This window comes from Leptidea sinapis, chromosome 2, assembly GCF_905404315.1.
Source record: "Leptidea sinapis chromosome 2, ilLepSina1.1, whole genome shotgun sequence".
Taxonomy (NCBI): domain Eukaryota; kingdom Metazoa; phylum Arthropoda; class Insecta; order Lepidoptera; family Pieridae; genus Leptidea; species Leptidea sinapis.
In genome coordinates, this window is record NC_066266.1 from 28,160,761 (window position 1) to 28,177,381 (window position 16,621).

The window sequence follows — 16,621 nt, forward strand, 5'->3', positions numbered from 1 at the left end:
ATTAAACAATTAGATCTTCGTTCCAAACTGATTAGGACAATATATAAAAAAAAATTATGACATTCTTTAATTTTTTTTATTTGTTCCCGCTGAATTTGAATTGGATCGATGTATTTTCTAAGCACAAAGATTTATTATCGAGATTCAGTAAATGTGGAAAATTGTAGGAAACTGCAAAGCCCTTGTTAAGGACTTTGCTTATTAACTTACTCAAGTAATTATTTTCTTCCAAAACCTCGGTTCAAAAGTAATTAATCCTATTTTTTTATCATCTTATAAAGTGTTTTTCTTTCTTTATGATAATATCTTTATATGTGTAACTTACAGTGAAAATGGCATCGAAAACAGTGCGTAAGGTGAATGTTATCCCTTTGCCAAAAATAATTAAGGTAAGTGCTTACAGAAATTAATCTATAACTTCATTTATATTTTTATAACTTGTATGTGATCACTGCTAGAAAGATATATTAATATTTATATAAATTTATTGATTGAATATTATTTAATCTATCAAAGGGGAGATTGAGAGGTTAAGGTTGATATGAGTAACCTTTGCCAAAGCATTTCTAAGATATATTATTATTATTTTTGTAATTTCAGCTTATGTTTCACTTGAAGATGGTTCTATCACTAAATATTTATTTAAAATAACATTTAACAACAACAATCAATGAAAATGAGTACAAACATATGGGTCATCTGATGGTTTGAATCCGATGCTATCTTGTAACACCAGATAAACCACAGACCTTATTTTACAAATATTTAACATTTCACAAAGTTCTGGAATAAAAAGAGTACAGTACAGGTCACTTGATTGTCAGTGATTAACACACTGACAATAGGTTTGATTAGTAAATACAATTTTTATAAGAAATTCTTATTTTCAAAATCATAACTGTCCATTGATATAAACTTTTTGATTATTAAAATCAGAAGACAGAATGAATGAAATTCTAGCAAACAGTTTCTGTGCCCATGAATGCCTAACAGATACTCAATTAATCAAACAAAACTGTTTTGTTCATCCATCCATTTGTCTGTCAACAAGGCAGGTCTAATAAACAGCTTTAGTAACAGCTGAGATCTTGTTGAAGTCAAAATCTCACATCAAATATGTTTATAACACCATTATGAAAAACACTTGATTTTAGTTTTCAGTTAATAAGGTAGTTGTCGCCAAGACATAGCAGTCTTTATTAGATTAATTTTGAATTGCAAAACTATGCTACTGCATTTCCCTCAGAAGAAATGCTTCAGAAAGCTAATACGGTAGTTGGGACAGGGGCCTGTAATGAATTATGATGGCATTTTAAATACCCCAGATGAACATAGTCTTCATTTAGGGTTCATAGCTTTTTGAATTGTCTTAATACACATTACTTTCATTATTGCTTTCTAAATAGAGTTGGTTAACACATCATCTCAGACAGAAGATGTTCACTGCTAAACAGAGGCCTCCCTCAAAGAACGCCATGACAATCGGCCCTGCTCTGACCTCATCCAATCTATTCTGGTGATCTTGACCAGATCGTCAGTCCATCTTACGGGAGGTCTACCAACATTACATCTTGTGGTTGCCATTCGAGGACTTTATTGCCCCAACGGCAATCTGTCCCTGCTCTTTGCCACTTTAGTTTTGCAACCATCTGGGCTATGCCTGTAACTTCGGTTCTCCTATGGATCTTATTTCTGATTCTTAGTTAACTATTTCGCTTTAAATATTTTTAGAAAGAGACCTTTAGTGATGATGAAGAGGATACAGTTCAGTGCAAGCTGTGCAGTAAAGGTTTTGTTACACAGATTGCTCTCAACAACCACGCCAAGATAGAGCACATAGAGGAGTACCTCAACGGTGAAGACCTGTGTGTCCATCTGTTTAAGAAGCAGGTGAGTTAAGATAAACACAGAGGTAACTCTTGATAGACTGTAGAGAGGTTACTATAAAATAAATGACTTTCTTAATGATACCACAGATTGGTAATGGAGCGACCACCCTCAGGCTATTAAATAATAGGTTTAATTGTAAGATAATACTTTGTAATTGATAGTCTGAGGCAGTCTATTAAAATGGGCGCTAGTTTTTGATATTCAATAATTGTCCAAATGTTTTGAGTTTTCTTTAGTGTTAATTCCGCACAATATTCGTCTTTAAACAATACAACAACAAAATATTGGCGGAAGTAACACTAAAGAAAACTCAAAACAATTGGATAATTACTATGGATTTCCGCAAAGTAACACCTACTTCAATATATTCAATAAATGATTTTTAATCCTATTTTGAATAAGCAAATTTAGAAATTGATCATCCATATTTCGTGTGTGTTATTTTTTTTATGTGATGTGTCATAGATATAAGTAAATAAATTCTTTATTTCCACACAAAACATTGTGTATAATAAAATGTATAATTTGGCTAGGTGATAAAACAAACAGGCAAAATGCAAAGGCCCAGCTTCACCTGTCACGGGATTGTGGATTCATGTTTCCATGAAGCGCTGTTTTTCAGCCATCCACACCTCCCTAAGGCGTTGAGTGGGAGTGGATGTATAGATAGGTAGATACCACTTAAAAAAACAAATTGATTAGATTTGAAAGAGCGTCTTGTTATGTCAATTTCCTGATATAATAATATAAAATAATAAATTAATAATATAGGTGGGTTGGGTTGGTTGAGCAGGTTATCAACTGTAAAGTAGATCATGAAGCTACAACCTGACACTTGAACAAGACATACCAACATTTTTATTAAGAAGATTAACTTATCGCTGTTCCCAATAAACTTATCGACGGTAACACACCTTATCCGTGCACGCTGTCTGTCAATGGGACGACGTATTGCTTACCATCGATATAAAGTTTGTATGGAAATTGCAGTTCACGCGTCCCAATATAAGGCGATAAGAATGACTTCTATTCTATTCTTTATCGGGCAAATTGGATCAGCTTCAGTATATTGACAGCTAATTACTGACAGTAGAAGGTAGTAATTTATCCAGATACTATCTGCAGATAGAGATATTGGGAACCGCCGTTAGTTGGTAAAGCGCTGGCACGTAACCCGAGAGTCACGGGTTTCAATCCCGCATCGTCCATTAATTTTGATACATATTAAATATATGAAAAGAAATACTGTCAAAATATGTTATATTTGGATTGGCTAAGATGCAGGTTTTGGAAGAATTGTTGCAGTTAGATATACTGAATTTACAACACATTTACGTGTTGTATCATGTTTGCCTTTCTGTCATCACTACTTACACGGGGCTGGATTATAAGTCAACTGTGAGGCGACATGATTAACGCGGATGTGTCACTTCTATAACCTTCTTATTTCTATGATTTCTGTACAGTGAGGCACGCTAAAATAACAACTATATTACTGTACTCAAAGAAATATAGCCATTGAACGAAACCTAGCAGATTTTGTACGAAATTCGTGTAAAAAAAAGACAGGCATTTTGTTCGCTGATTTAAGAGAACAGGATGAATAATATTAGGAAATTGCACCATTCCAGGTAAGAAGAAAACTGACAGATGAAGAAAAGAAAGAGATACAACTGAAAACAGAGAAACTTCTGTCCTCTATGAAGCCGGTCAGACTGAGCGCGCTCGCTTCCGCAGAGGCCAGCTACATGATCATCAAAGATGAGGACGCCGTTAGAGCGGTGGAGGAGCAGGAAGTGCGGAGTGCCCCCAAGAAGAGGATGAGAGTGGAGAAGGAGAGAAAGGAGAAAGAGCCCAAAGCGATCACGTGAGTCACAGTTCGATTAAAATAAAAATACCTACAATCATTCTATCATGGAATAGCCTCGTCAAATTCCTCCTTAAAATGACCACTTGTTTCTATCAATTATACAGGTAATTTTATATGCCCAGACATGAGGGAAATAATAAAAAAAATATTTACAAAATGAAGACACAAGATAGGGGGAGAGTGTTGAGATTGAAGTGCTCGAAGTACTCGAAGTACAGACACACTGCAATGTTTCATGATTATTTTCGCTTGAATCCATTTGTAATTTAAATTGTCCGGTGTCAAAAACTAGATCTGTTGTCCCAGTAATATTGTAAAAAATACATACTTGACATTAGCATAGCACCGGAATTAGAAATAATATTTAACGAATGCATTGATGAGGGTGTGTTCCCTGACCTCAAGAAATACAGCAAAGCAAACACTTTGTTTAAATCGTGCAGTTCTTTTGACAACGTTCTTATAAATGACCAGAGATTGGAACTTATGGACACTACGGTCTTCTTGGGCATCACGTTAGATAAAAAGCTTCAGTGGGGTCCACATATTGCCCACCTAGCAGATAGACTCAGCTCTGCGGCATATGCCGTTAGAAAGATTAAAGAGTACACGAATACAGCGACCGCTAGATTAGTGTACTTAGTTATTTTCACAGCATCATGACATACGGTATTTTATCGTGGGGTCATGCTGACATTGATATAGTGTTTGCTCTGCAAAAGAGAGCTGTATATATCAGCTTGGATATAGACAGAATCTCAAAGAAAAATTTAAAGAAATAAATATTATGACTGTTTATTGTCAGTACATTTTTGAAAATTTAATATATGTTCACAAAAATCGTCACCTTTGATGATTTTCATTATCATAACACCAGAAATAAGGGATTGCTTGTAAGTAATTCTAGTAGGCTTCATAAGATACATAATAGCTTTAAGGGTAAATGTTATATACTCTTTTATAATAAAGTCCCAGCCACTGTTCAGGCATTATCTATAAATAAATTTAAATGTTTAATTAAAAAATGGCTCTGTCGTAAATCATATTACTCCACAGATCTAAGTGATCCAACAGCCTGGCACTAGATTATGATTATTTTATAGCAATAGCAATAACAATATTATATATTTGATTAAAAAGAGCGCAAAAAAGATGCTGGGAGAGTTTCTTGTGCCGCCTCTTTTCTCTCAGAGCCGCACTTGTTTCCGAAGGGGTAGTAGTATCTAGTACATTAGAAATTACATCAAAAACAATTCTAAAGGAATCAATTTTTAGAAAATAAATGCCTTTATGCCGGTGCGCCACGTACCAATGTGTTTTAGTTTGTCGAACTCATTTGTACCAATCTTTTTTTCTTACGCTTTATAAAGTCGCCAACGGTCTTGTGATTCCTCTGGTGTTACAAGTGAGTGTCGGCCGCCTTGATCACATAAAAGCAGGGTTTTTCTTCTATAAAAAAAGTTAAGTGTTTTCTAAGGACCAATTTTCAAACAGCTATCTATATGAAATTAAAAATTGCAGTGGGGCCCCCATATTGAAGGATTGGCGAATAGGGTTAGTTCTGCAGCATATGCGGTTAAGAAAATCAGACGGTTAACTGACATAGATACGGCGAGATTAGTATACTTTAGTTATTTTCATAGTATTATGTCCTATGGTATATTGTTATGGGGCAGTGCGGCCGATATTAATACTATCTTTGTGCTGCAGAAGAGGGCTATTCGCGCGATTTATAACCTAGGTCCTAAAGAATCATTAAGAGAAAAATTTAAAGAAATAAACATTTTGACTGTTGCTTCTCAATACATTTTTGATAATGTTTTGTATGTTCATAAGCACATTGAGGAATTTTCTAGAAACTGTGACATTCATAATGTTAACACGAGGAACAAACATAAACTTGTTATGCCTACTACTCGGTTGGGTCGAGTTAGTAGGTCTTTTGTTGGGCGATGTATATGCTTCTACAATATGATCCCAGAAAATGTACAAAACAAATGTGTTACGAAATTTAAAAGAATTGTTAAAAAACGTTTGTGTGAGAAACGTTATTATAGCATAAACGATTTTCTTAATGACACCACGGACTGGGAATAAAGCAAACACCCTCAGGCTCTTTAATTATAAATGTTTATTGTACGATATTACATTGTAATTCATATTTTATATTAAAAAAAAAGCCCGCTGAGTTTCTTGCGCCCATTCTTCTCAGGTCTGAGGCAGTCTCTTTTGAACGGGTGGTAGATTTTGACGTTCAATAAGTGATTATAAATTCTATTTTGAATAAAAATATTTGAATTTGAATTTGAAAAAATACCATTAAGCGCCGGAACTCATATTCAAAAATCAATCAAATTTTCGACGTATCCATCTTTCTTGCCTAAGCTGTCTCGAGGGTTGGCTCATTTGATTCAATAATTGACTTATAAAATGTTAATTAATACGCCCTCAACCCGTACATAAAATAAGACCTTATTTTAGGGTTTTTGCCACAATAATCGTGTAAATTGCAGTGATTCGCCTTTCCCCAGCTCAGATAATTGAGGTTTAGTTTATATTTGTTGTGTGTAGTGGTCCGTTCGAGTGTCTGCAACCGTCCACCCTGAACCCGAGTGGCAAGTGTCACCAGATGTTCTTCTCGTGCTGCGACTACTCGACGCACTTCCGGGAGGAGCACACCAGGCGGCGCAAGGGGTTCAAGTGTCAGGTCTGCGAGAAGCCACTCAGCGGTGACCTGCCCTTCACGTGCTCGGTGAGAGTCAGAAGTGGGATCACTTTAACGAGAGAGTTGGGAACAAAATATATAAGTCATAGCCTAGTCAAAATTGGCCTCCGTTCTTTTCAAACTAAAATGGAGTTAAAGACAAGTTTATAGAAACACAATATGATAATTTAAACTCTTGGATTAATAAGGTTGTTATACTTTGCACCTGCTGCAATAGACAGAAGTGGGATGCAAAGAAATATTGTAAGATTTATCTTGAAAAGTGAGTCTAAAGGTTTTACCAAGTTAATGCCATGGCTACCTATCAGAATGTATTGAATCTTCCTCGCACAAAATTGACCAGATTCGAGAAAAAGATAAGGCGACTGTGTTACCAATTTATTGCTCAAAATTTTTTGTATATAAAGTAACATTAATCGGGGTATCTTTGGCCCACTCTTTGTAAAACTAGTTGGATCAATTATCTATATAATACGCTAGAGATAAATAAATGCCTATCGTTATGGATTTTTTGGGCCTTCTTTTAGATAATATAATAATGATAATTTAAATAATTTTTAATAGTAATAGAAAAAAAATATTACAAAAATGTTTAATTTTTATTGACTAGTACTAGTAGTATGTTGAAGCCAATAAGATTTTTCACTAAAATGTGTATACTTCTTTTAACTTTCGGAAGGCTATTTTAGGTACGAACAAGTCTATGTATGAAGTTACTTATCTTCGACTTTGCAGAATAATTGATTCAAAAGTGGCGTATCTGTTCATTTTGGGGGTTTCAAGGGAGTGGGTACATTAATTAATGAGAGAACATCGGGGCATTCGATTCCAATGCTAACAACTTTATATAGAAAGAGACAATCCAATATATTCCTCCTGTCAGACAATTTATGCATATTAAAATATCGCATGCAGTCAGAATAGTTGTCTCATGTATTGCATTGCAAAAAATGTAACAAATAAAAAGCAAAAATATTCTATATAATAATAGGAGTATACTCCAGCATGACATTGTACCCGAGTCTTATGATTCCTCCTCTGGTGTTATAAATATAAAATAATCGTGATAATAAAATATATATTTTGAGTGAGGTAGCAGGGTAACAGAGTGTGTGTGCGGTGTGTGTTAGAAGTGCGGCGCGGCGTTCGTGAGCGGCGAGCAGCTGGCGGCGCACGCGGGCGGGCCGCAGTGTGCGGCGGCGCGCGGCGGCAAGCAGTACGCGTGCGGCGAGTGCGGCAAGAGGTTCGCGCAGGCGGGCGGCCTGCAGCAGCACGCGCGCTGTCACACGGGCGAGCGACCGTACCGCTGCACGCACTGCGACAAGGCCTTCACGCAGAAGTCGGGTGAGTCCTTACGAATCATATAAGGCGCCCGGGCGCCCGGTATCAATTAAATATGGAGAGTAAAACCAACTCGTCAAATGGGATACTAACGTTTTTCTCATTTAAATAAAAACATATTTTGTCGCCTTACAAATATGGCAACAATTAGCATTGTATTTTCCTGTCGGAGACCTGGCGTTACTTTTGAAAATTATTTAATTTTGCAACAGAAGTAAACTTTATTAGATGGACTTGAACCACAGACACCCAATCTAAGTTCAAATTAAAAACAAATAATACTAGATTAAACGTCATCTAATGTCACTTATAAACTATTTCGTATTTTCAAATTGAACACTGAATCTATCGAGTAAAACGACAACATAATGGTTTTCGATAGATGGCGCTGATTTCAGATTTTAATAATTAGGCACCTGACCATAAGAAAAATCACTAATAAGTTACACTACTAAGTTGTTTTATTTTTTTTTAATTAATACGCTAATAAAATAGCTTTTGCTGTATGTCTGTTCATTAGACTTGATTCTGTTCAGTACCTGTTCAAAGGCAATCGTTCTTAAGGAGTAAACTTCAGTCGTGCGTCGTAGGTGACACACACACTTTTTTTATCTTTTTCTTACACTCACTGCAAGTAATTTAATTTACTAAATGTACAATTTCTGTTGTATATTACTAATGATTAACATCTTTTTATCGTTATTTGTATTAATAATAACATTGGAAACCCGAAACTAGTTAAAACTGTATCTTGGGAGTAAGTGATTCCTCGACAAATGACAATGACCAATGAAATAATAAATAGAAATAAAATGTGTATGTATATGTGTGTGTGTAAGCATTACTGTGTTTCGGTCTGAAGGGCGCCGTAGCTAGTGAAATTACTGGGTAGATGAAACTTTAGAAGGTTACGAGCGGAATTCTAGTGCCGCTCAGAATTATTTGGTTTTTCAGTAATGAGCAAGGCAGTATCAATTACCATCAGCTAAACGTCTAGCTCGTCTCGTCCCTTCTTTTTCATAAAGAAAAGCTAAGATGTAACCTTCAGTAGGAGTGTTACATTATCAGTACGGTAAATTGTTTAATATATTTTATTATAAATATCTAGTCCAGAATCATTCAATAAGGACCACGTTTTGGTACCAGGTGATTAAAGTTGAAGAAGAGATTGTCTTATGTATGACGCCAGTATACCTTAATATATTCTGACATCATACTCACGTCGTATTACTAAATAAACACTAGGAAAACATAAATATGGTGGTTGAAATCATGTCTCATTTTAGCAACATGTACCAGGACTTCATATGCAGTTTAGAGGTTCATGCACAATGCAGGTTTCACTTCTGACATGTACCTACTTATTACTGCATTACCTGTCCTGTGATTTCATGAAACTTGCTGGCTAGGCTAGGCTCCAATGTTTCGTAATGACCAATTTATAATGTAGCATTATGTAATTATGTTGAGAAAGTATTTTTAATTGGTCAGGTCTGGAGCAACACCTGCGCATTCACACAAAGTCGCGGCCGTACCGCTGCGTGGTCTGCGAGAAGACGTTCTGCCAGTCCGTGCACCTCACGCAGCACATGAGAACCCACACCAACGTGATGCCCTTCCAGTGCGCCGTCTGCCAGAAGCGGTTCAAACAGAGCAGCCACCTCAACTATCACCTGCGGTACCACAGTCCGCAGATGACGGACCAGCAGCAGAACGAGCCCGAGGTGACGATACTGCTGCCGGAGGGCGCGGTCGAACCCGACGTCACGATTGAGCAGCCCGAGGAGGTGCAGGAGGTGGACGCCCAGGACCTGGTGGCGGAGGAGGTGGAGGAGGTGGAGGTAGCGGACCTGAGCGAGTTCATAGACGAGGACGGCGCCGTGCTCCACGAGGCCGTCATGGTCATGGTGGAGACTAATGATGCGTAGAGGCACAGAGACTACTGTGTACTGGCTGACATCTATGGAGCGTACCTAGACTTCACTGAGACTTTGTTTACGTTCAACTTAGCTGATTGTGACAAAACTCGACTTTTACATTGGACTGTCTTAGCTTAATAGTATAATTTCACATGTCAAATGACTTTAAAAATGAAAATAAAACTGAAAACAAAATTTATTATTTCTCGCGTTTCGTGCGAGCGCTTTTTCCAACTGAGCCAACCGTTCAAGTGAAGTATCATCATAAAATATTGTTTGATTTGTTCAACTCTCAGGTTGTGGCTTCATCTACAGGATCTACTTTACAGTTGAGAAACTACTAAACCCCAATATTTGCATATTAGGAAATTGACTTGAGATGTCGCACTTGCAAATCTAAACAATTTGTTATGTTTTTAAAGTGATAACCCTCACTTCTGGGATTAAATACACAAATAAAACTGTGTAAAGTGGCAGTTATCACTTTGAGGTTACCACTTTAAAACATAACAAATTGTGTAAAAATGAAGTCAAACATATTGTTATTAAACGCGAACTTGACTTTTACATTGGCCTGTCTTAGGTTAAGCTCAGCACAATTTCAGATATCAAATGAGTGTAAAAATTAATTAATTACATGTGAATAAAGTCTGAACAGAGCCTAAATACACTACACTAGACTACACTACCTTAGACATCACTCAGACTTTACTTACGTAAAACTTAGATGAGTTTAAGCTTAACTTAATTATTGGTTAAGTTTTTATAGTCATTTGATATCTGAAGTTATGCTGAGCTTAAACTAACGGCCGTTCCCAATATTCAGTCTATCTCTAGTTGTGCCTACTAGAGATAAAAATCTATCAGCTATCGTTGACTTTCCTGTCCCAATAAACTTATAGACGGTAACTCACCGTACACGCTGTCTGTCAATGGGACGTCGTATAGCTTACCAGCGATATAAGTTTGTATGGAAATTGCAATTCACGCGTCCCAAATATAAGGCGATAAGAATGACTTATCGGGTATATTGGGACAACTTCAGATTATTGACAGCTAATTACTGACTGTAGAAGGTAGTAATTTATCTCTATCTATATTGGGAACGGCCGTAAGACAGCCCAATGTAAACCCAAGTTCGCGTTTTAAGTTTTACTTAAGTAAAGTCTGAGCAAAGTGTAAGTACGCTCTAGAGATATCAGTCTTAGATGTATTTTGTTTTGAGAGTAAGCTGGATTATCACCAGTAAATATCTAATAGTAATGATGTAAATTAATGAATTGTAAAAGTATTTATCTACACCCATGCTTTAAATCCTATATTAAAGATTCTAAAACAGTTAGCTTATTGCCAACATTAAAACACCCAATGTCCTAATAACCATTACATCACACAAACGAGTGTTGTAATGTTGTACTGAGTTTCATAACAACACTCCTTTGATTTTTTTCGATCCGTTCATGCGCAAAGAGTTTCAACAGACAGCCTCCTTCTTATTGCTCGATGCGTGGTATCTGCATGAATTTCAAAAAAGAACATTTTCGTTTACGCGCGTTTCACACTACCAGAACGTCGCGCGCCGTAAAAAAAAGTATGTTATTCGATTAGCCGCCATTTTTTTTGTTTACAAAAAATGAGTGATTCAAGTTTAGAGGGCACACCGCCAGATATTTTAATAATTGCACTAAACAAAATGTATATTACTACTAAAATAAATAATTCTTTCGTTAAAAACTTAGTTTATTTGTACATAATCAGTAATGGATGATATTAGGTTACTACTAGGACTGGTGTTTTAATGTTAGCAGTAAGCTAACTGTTTCAGAATCTTTTAGAGGATTCATATTCTGGGTGTAGATAAAGTCTTGTATGCAACTGTTCATAATTAGGTATTAAAACACTCGTGTGATACCACACTCGGCTTCGCCTCGTCTGATAAACCCACATTCGTGTTTTAATACCCCTTGTTACACAACAGCTGCATAAATAACTATTAATTGTTTGATACAGAGAGTTGCCGTCATATTAACTGATGTAGTTAAAGTTTTAGTCAAATTTAATGTTAACAGTAACACTGACTTTAATATATAATTATAAAAGTGAAATATCAAGTCAATATCGATTATTTGTTTGAAACTTTTGACAGGTTGCTGTTTAGTTGACATTAAACATTAGCAAATATTTGGCTTAATTTAACATTAATATTAGTTTTAACCGGCGAACACTGGACAGTTACGGTTAACAGTAAAAGTTATGACGTCATTAATATTGTCAAATGAGGCAACACGTGTTTTACTAAACCGGTACTTTAACATGTTTGATATTGTTAAAGTTATTTGGTGCAACCCAGCCTAAGAATTATAACAACGACTTGTTCTATTTTGGACTATTAATACTACAACAAGTTTCCTTATATTTTCATCATAATAAGATAACAGTTGATAAGTTGCCATGTGTGATATGTTGTTGATATTTGGAAGAATTAAACGTTACCTTTAAGACCGTGTTATATATATATATATATATATATTTAAAATTATGCGTGAGTGTCGTCGAACTAATTTCCTTAAGTAGTATATTATGATATACTTCTCAAGTCAACTTCCTAAAATGCAAAAAATATTGGGGTTGAGCAGATATCAACTGTAAAGTAGATCCTGTAGACGAAGCCACAACCTGAGAGTTGAAGAAAGACATATCAAGATTAACGAACCATGCGTGCAAATTTAATTTGTATAAATTATAATCGATAACAAATAAATTAATTATTATTAAATGAAACGGAGAAATAACTAATGTAGTGAAGGAATGGTAAGAAAAAAATTTTGTTGTGGAAATGAAATGAAATTTTATTTGCAAGAAACACTGTAAGTACTTAAGATTTTAACATAATATTATTTATAATCCAATATGTTTCGTCGTTATAGAGTTGTCTAAATACCAACACACTACTGTTATGCTGAAACATGTCGGATTTGCACAATGCTGTCATCATTATTTATAAAAATTTGAAGATATTAAAATATAAGTCGTAAATAATTTAACAATTCTAAAAAATAGACTAATTCATAATAATAATTCATTTTGTATTGAAAAATTCATTTAAACTATAGAAGCATTTATTTAACTATTTATTTAACCTTACCTTGAAAGGTATATCTTTCAATTCACTAAGCAATTTATTATATATTTTCATAAACATGCTGGAATAAACGTTTTATTGTTCATATGTTACTCAAAACTTCTAATTCATTTTAAACTTTATCAGTACATTAAGGGTATGTTCCGATATGTACTGCACAGTGCTATCACTGTAGAAAAATTCGTTCCGTAGCCATTACACTGCCGCAGTACCCTAGGGTAATATATGACGTCATAAATCGCCGCCATATTCTACTGTGAGCACTGGCGTTTTCGAGGTAAGGTACTCGCAGTACTTTGATCATGTGATCAGTCCAAACCACTCGAGTGCCTAACGTTTTATAAACAATACCTACAGTCTAATCCTAAATATTTTTAATTTGACAGTACTCCGAAAACAGTTTTTTTTAAATGAACTAGAAAACTTTAATACACTCATTTGAATGCTGCGTCAAACAATGCGGCTGACAGTATACGGGATTGTGTTTCGTTTTAAATAACCAATATAACTAACTATTAAGGAACGGCTTCACAGTATACTAAATTGACGTCATACTCTGTAGTGGTCGCAGTGCATATCGGAACATACCATATAAACTATAGCTCCGTGCAACCTCATTGGCTGTCATGAACCAATAAGCGCGCACCTCTGACTCGACGCAGCCAATAAGAGACGCGCTATTGATAACATCCGCCAAGCTTGTACCGTGCGACAATCGTTACATTATCTCATTCACAAAAAATGAAACGATAATTAGGTACTTCGTATTAGACTAAATTACATTGATAATTGGATTTAGTTCCTGAAAAACATTTCAAGAAATTTCGGTTTAAAGTTTAATAATATTAGTGTATTCCATACAAGTGGGTTGGGCTACTAAGTCATGATGTCATTTAAACAGTGACATTCGGGCTACCATTTTTTGTCAGTTTATTCATATGAATCACGTGACCAGTTTTGAGTTCTCAACTCAATTTCGACATGATTGTGGTTTGGAACGTTTTACTGGAATAACAACCAATTATTATAATTATGTAGTTGTAAATTGATATCGTTTAACGTTTCTGTTGGTTTAATTTGGAGTACTTAAGTATGGTATAAGTAAGATGGCGGAAATTTAAATTGTTACTTCCATTTTTAACGAAACATCATGGCTAGAATCAGCAAATAAATATATTTTAATGTCCAAACAAATTATTATTGTAAATTTTAAATTGATTACCCTCACTTCTAGGATTAATTACAAAAATGAAATTATATATTATTATTTAAACACAAATAAAATTTAAGAACGATGCGGGACTCGAACTCACGACCTCTGTCGTTCCGTGCCAGTGCTCTAACCAACTGAGCTAACCGTTCGAGTGACTTATCGTTATAAAATATTGTATGCTTTGTTCAACTCTCGGATTGTGGCTTCATCTACAGGATCTACTTTACAGATAACCTACTCAACCCCAAGAGTGGCATCTCAAGTCAATTTCCTAATATGCAAATATTAACGGTTAGCTCAGTTGGTTAGAGTACTGGCACGGAACGCCGAGGTCATGGGTTCGAGTCCCGCATCGTTCGTAAATTTTGTTTTCAAATTTAATTTGTGTATTTTAGTGTCTCAATAATATCGACAATATAATGTTTCTACACTAGAGACATATGACTGACTGTACCTACCGGTTGCCAGTAATTTAATTTTTGATTATATAAATAATTTAAAAGGAAAACTTGTTGAATTCTGAGAAGATGTATGTCGTGTATAAGACCAGGTGTATTAAGTCAATATTACATTGTGTATCTTATATAATATTATAACCGTCATACACATGATTGTGTATTATATTATATGTATATAGCTTGCTATAATGATAGTATATTGTTATCTGCCAAATAATTTTATTACTATACGCTTTGTATGTAGACATATTTTTTTCGAATAAAATAGTTTAATTCATATTTGTATTATGATTTATATTATGTATACTTACTAGTTACGTACAGCAGAACAAAAGCAACTCCAAAAAATATATAAATGTTCGCCTTATTGCGGCGATATGGCCGCAGCAAAAGCTTTCAATACATATATCTGCAGATGACTGTGACATCATCAAGACACCAGATTGTTTATGAGGTGAGCTGATGACGAGCAACAATTTCACCTGATGATGAGCAAAATGTTCACCTGGTGATGAGCAACACGCTGACCTGATGATGAGCAACACGTTCACCTGGTGGTGGGTGATACGTTCACCTGGTGGTGGGTGATACGTTCACCTGGTGATGGGTGATACGCCGCTCTTTACAGTTCAGCTTAGTATTCTTGAGAAACAATAAGGGCGCATGAAGTATGGTTCATGCAAATATTTGGTCTCTTAAATTATTTGTGTGATCCTTGACCTTGGATTTCTTCCCACAACTTGGCTCATAACTGGTTGAACTCGTTGATAAGAATAGTTTCGCTTAAAAAACTGAGAAAGCGTACAAGCACTTCTGCCCCGCCATAGAACTTCATACATAGAGCAACGAGGCTAGTTTAATTGCCTATAATAGCAGGCGTACCATCAGTAACTAAGGCAGCTAACTTATTAAATGGCTACTGATTTTCTTCTGCAAATATTAGATACCTACACAAAATAACAAGTCAAGTCATAAATATGTTACCCACCATTTAATTCGTTCTGCAGCATCTTCGAAGACTAAAGAAGGCGCATCAAAAAGTTGTCGCGGTCACAGCGTTGCCAACCCCTTCTCTAAGTGGTATCGCAAATGAGCCTCGTCACTATCAGACAATGTAAGACTCAATAAATGGCAGACAACGAACACAAACAGCGATCCTGCTGTCTACCCCTTGGTGGCCGGCAAAGGCGCCGCTGTGGTGATCACCTAGCCCTGTACGAACCTTCTACTAGTAACTTTATTTTTATTGAAAAGAAGGACAAACGAGCGTACGGGTCACCTGCGGGCCTACCATGAACTCTTATTGCGTTACAATTGACAACCTAAAATGAACTGCTTTGCTATTCCGTACCACGACGTGATTAGAGCTATCTAATTTAGGTTGACGTCAAATCAACTGATTAAATCGCAATAATGTCAATTGAATATCAAAAATGATATCAACTGAATCGCAAATTGATTTAGTTCGTTCATTCATTCGTACCATGAGGTAATATTTCAACATAAACTGGATAGTTTACGTGTCAAAGCGAGCGATTCGAAAAAAGTTGCTACTTCCTCAGAGGAAAGCGAATCATATTGTTAATAACTTTTAAAAAATAGAGAAAACATACAGAAAAAGAAATTTTTATTGATGATAAATGAGATTTGAATAATTTATTGAACTTTTTTGTAAAACAAAACAATAGAAATAAATACCAAAAATGAAAATACTAAAGACGAGGAAGTAAGGGCCCGGGCTGTTCGCAAGAACGAATTAAAAAAATGTACTCTGTGGTCCTGTCAAATCAAACCTCAATGGAGTTGCGTTCTTAACTCGTTATTTTTACGAAAACATCTAAGCAAACATTTAATTTGTAATTCAAAGAACTAAATTTATTTATATTATAATTATTAAATAAGTACAAAAAAGGGCTTAATGGTTTATAATTTGACGCTATAAAGCGTAATTTTAAAATGTATTTTCAGTATTTTCTACGCAAAAAACCGCTAAAATCATATCATTTTAGGTTTCGAAACGCAACGGTTCGAGTAAGAGGGACAAACTTATACAACGACTGTAA

The 16,621-nt window shown here is 35.4% G+C and overlaps 1 protein-coding gene across 1 annotated transcript; it reads left to right on the forward strand.

Annotated features, from left to right (window-relative positions):
* Positions 1-332: 332 nt before the first annotated feature.
* LOC126974447 (zinc finger protein 695-like) lies at positions 333-14,835 on the forward strand. The gene is made up of 6 exons (XM_050821944.1): positions 333-389; positions 1,732-1,890; positions 3,522-3,757; positions 6,332-6,512; positions 7,616-7,829; positions 9,318-14,835. The coding sequence occupies exons 1-6, from the start codon at positions 333-335 to the stop codon at positions 9,752-9,754; spliced, it is 1,284 nt and encodes a 427-aa protein (XP_050677901.1). The 3' UTR covers positions 9,755-14,835.
* Positions 14,836-16,621: the final 1,786 nt, after the last annotated feature.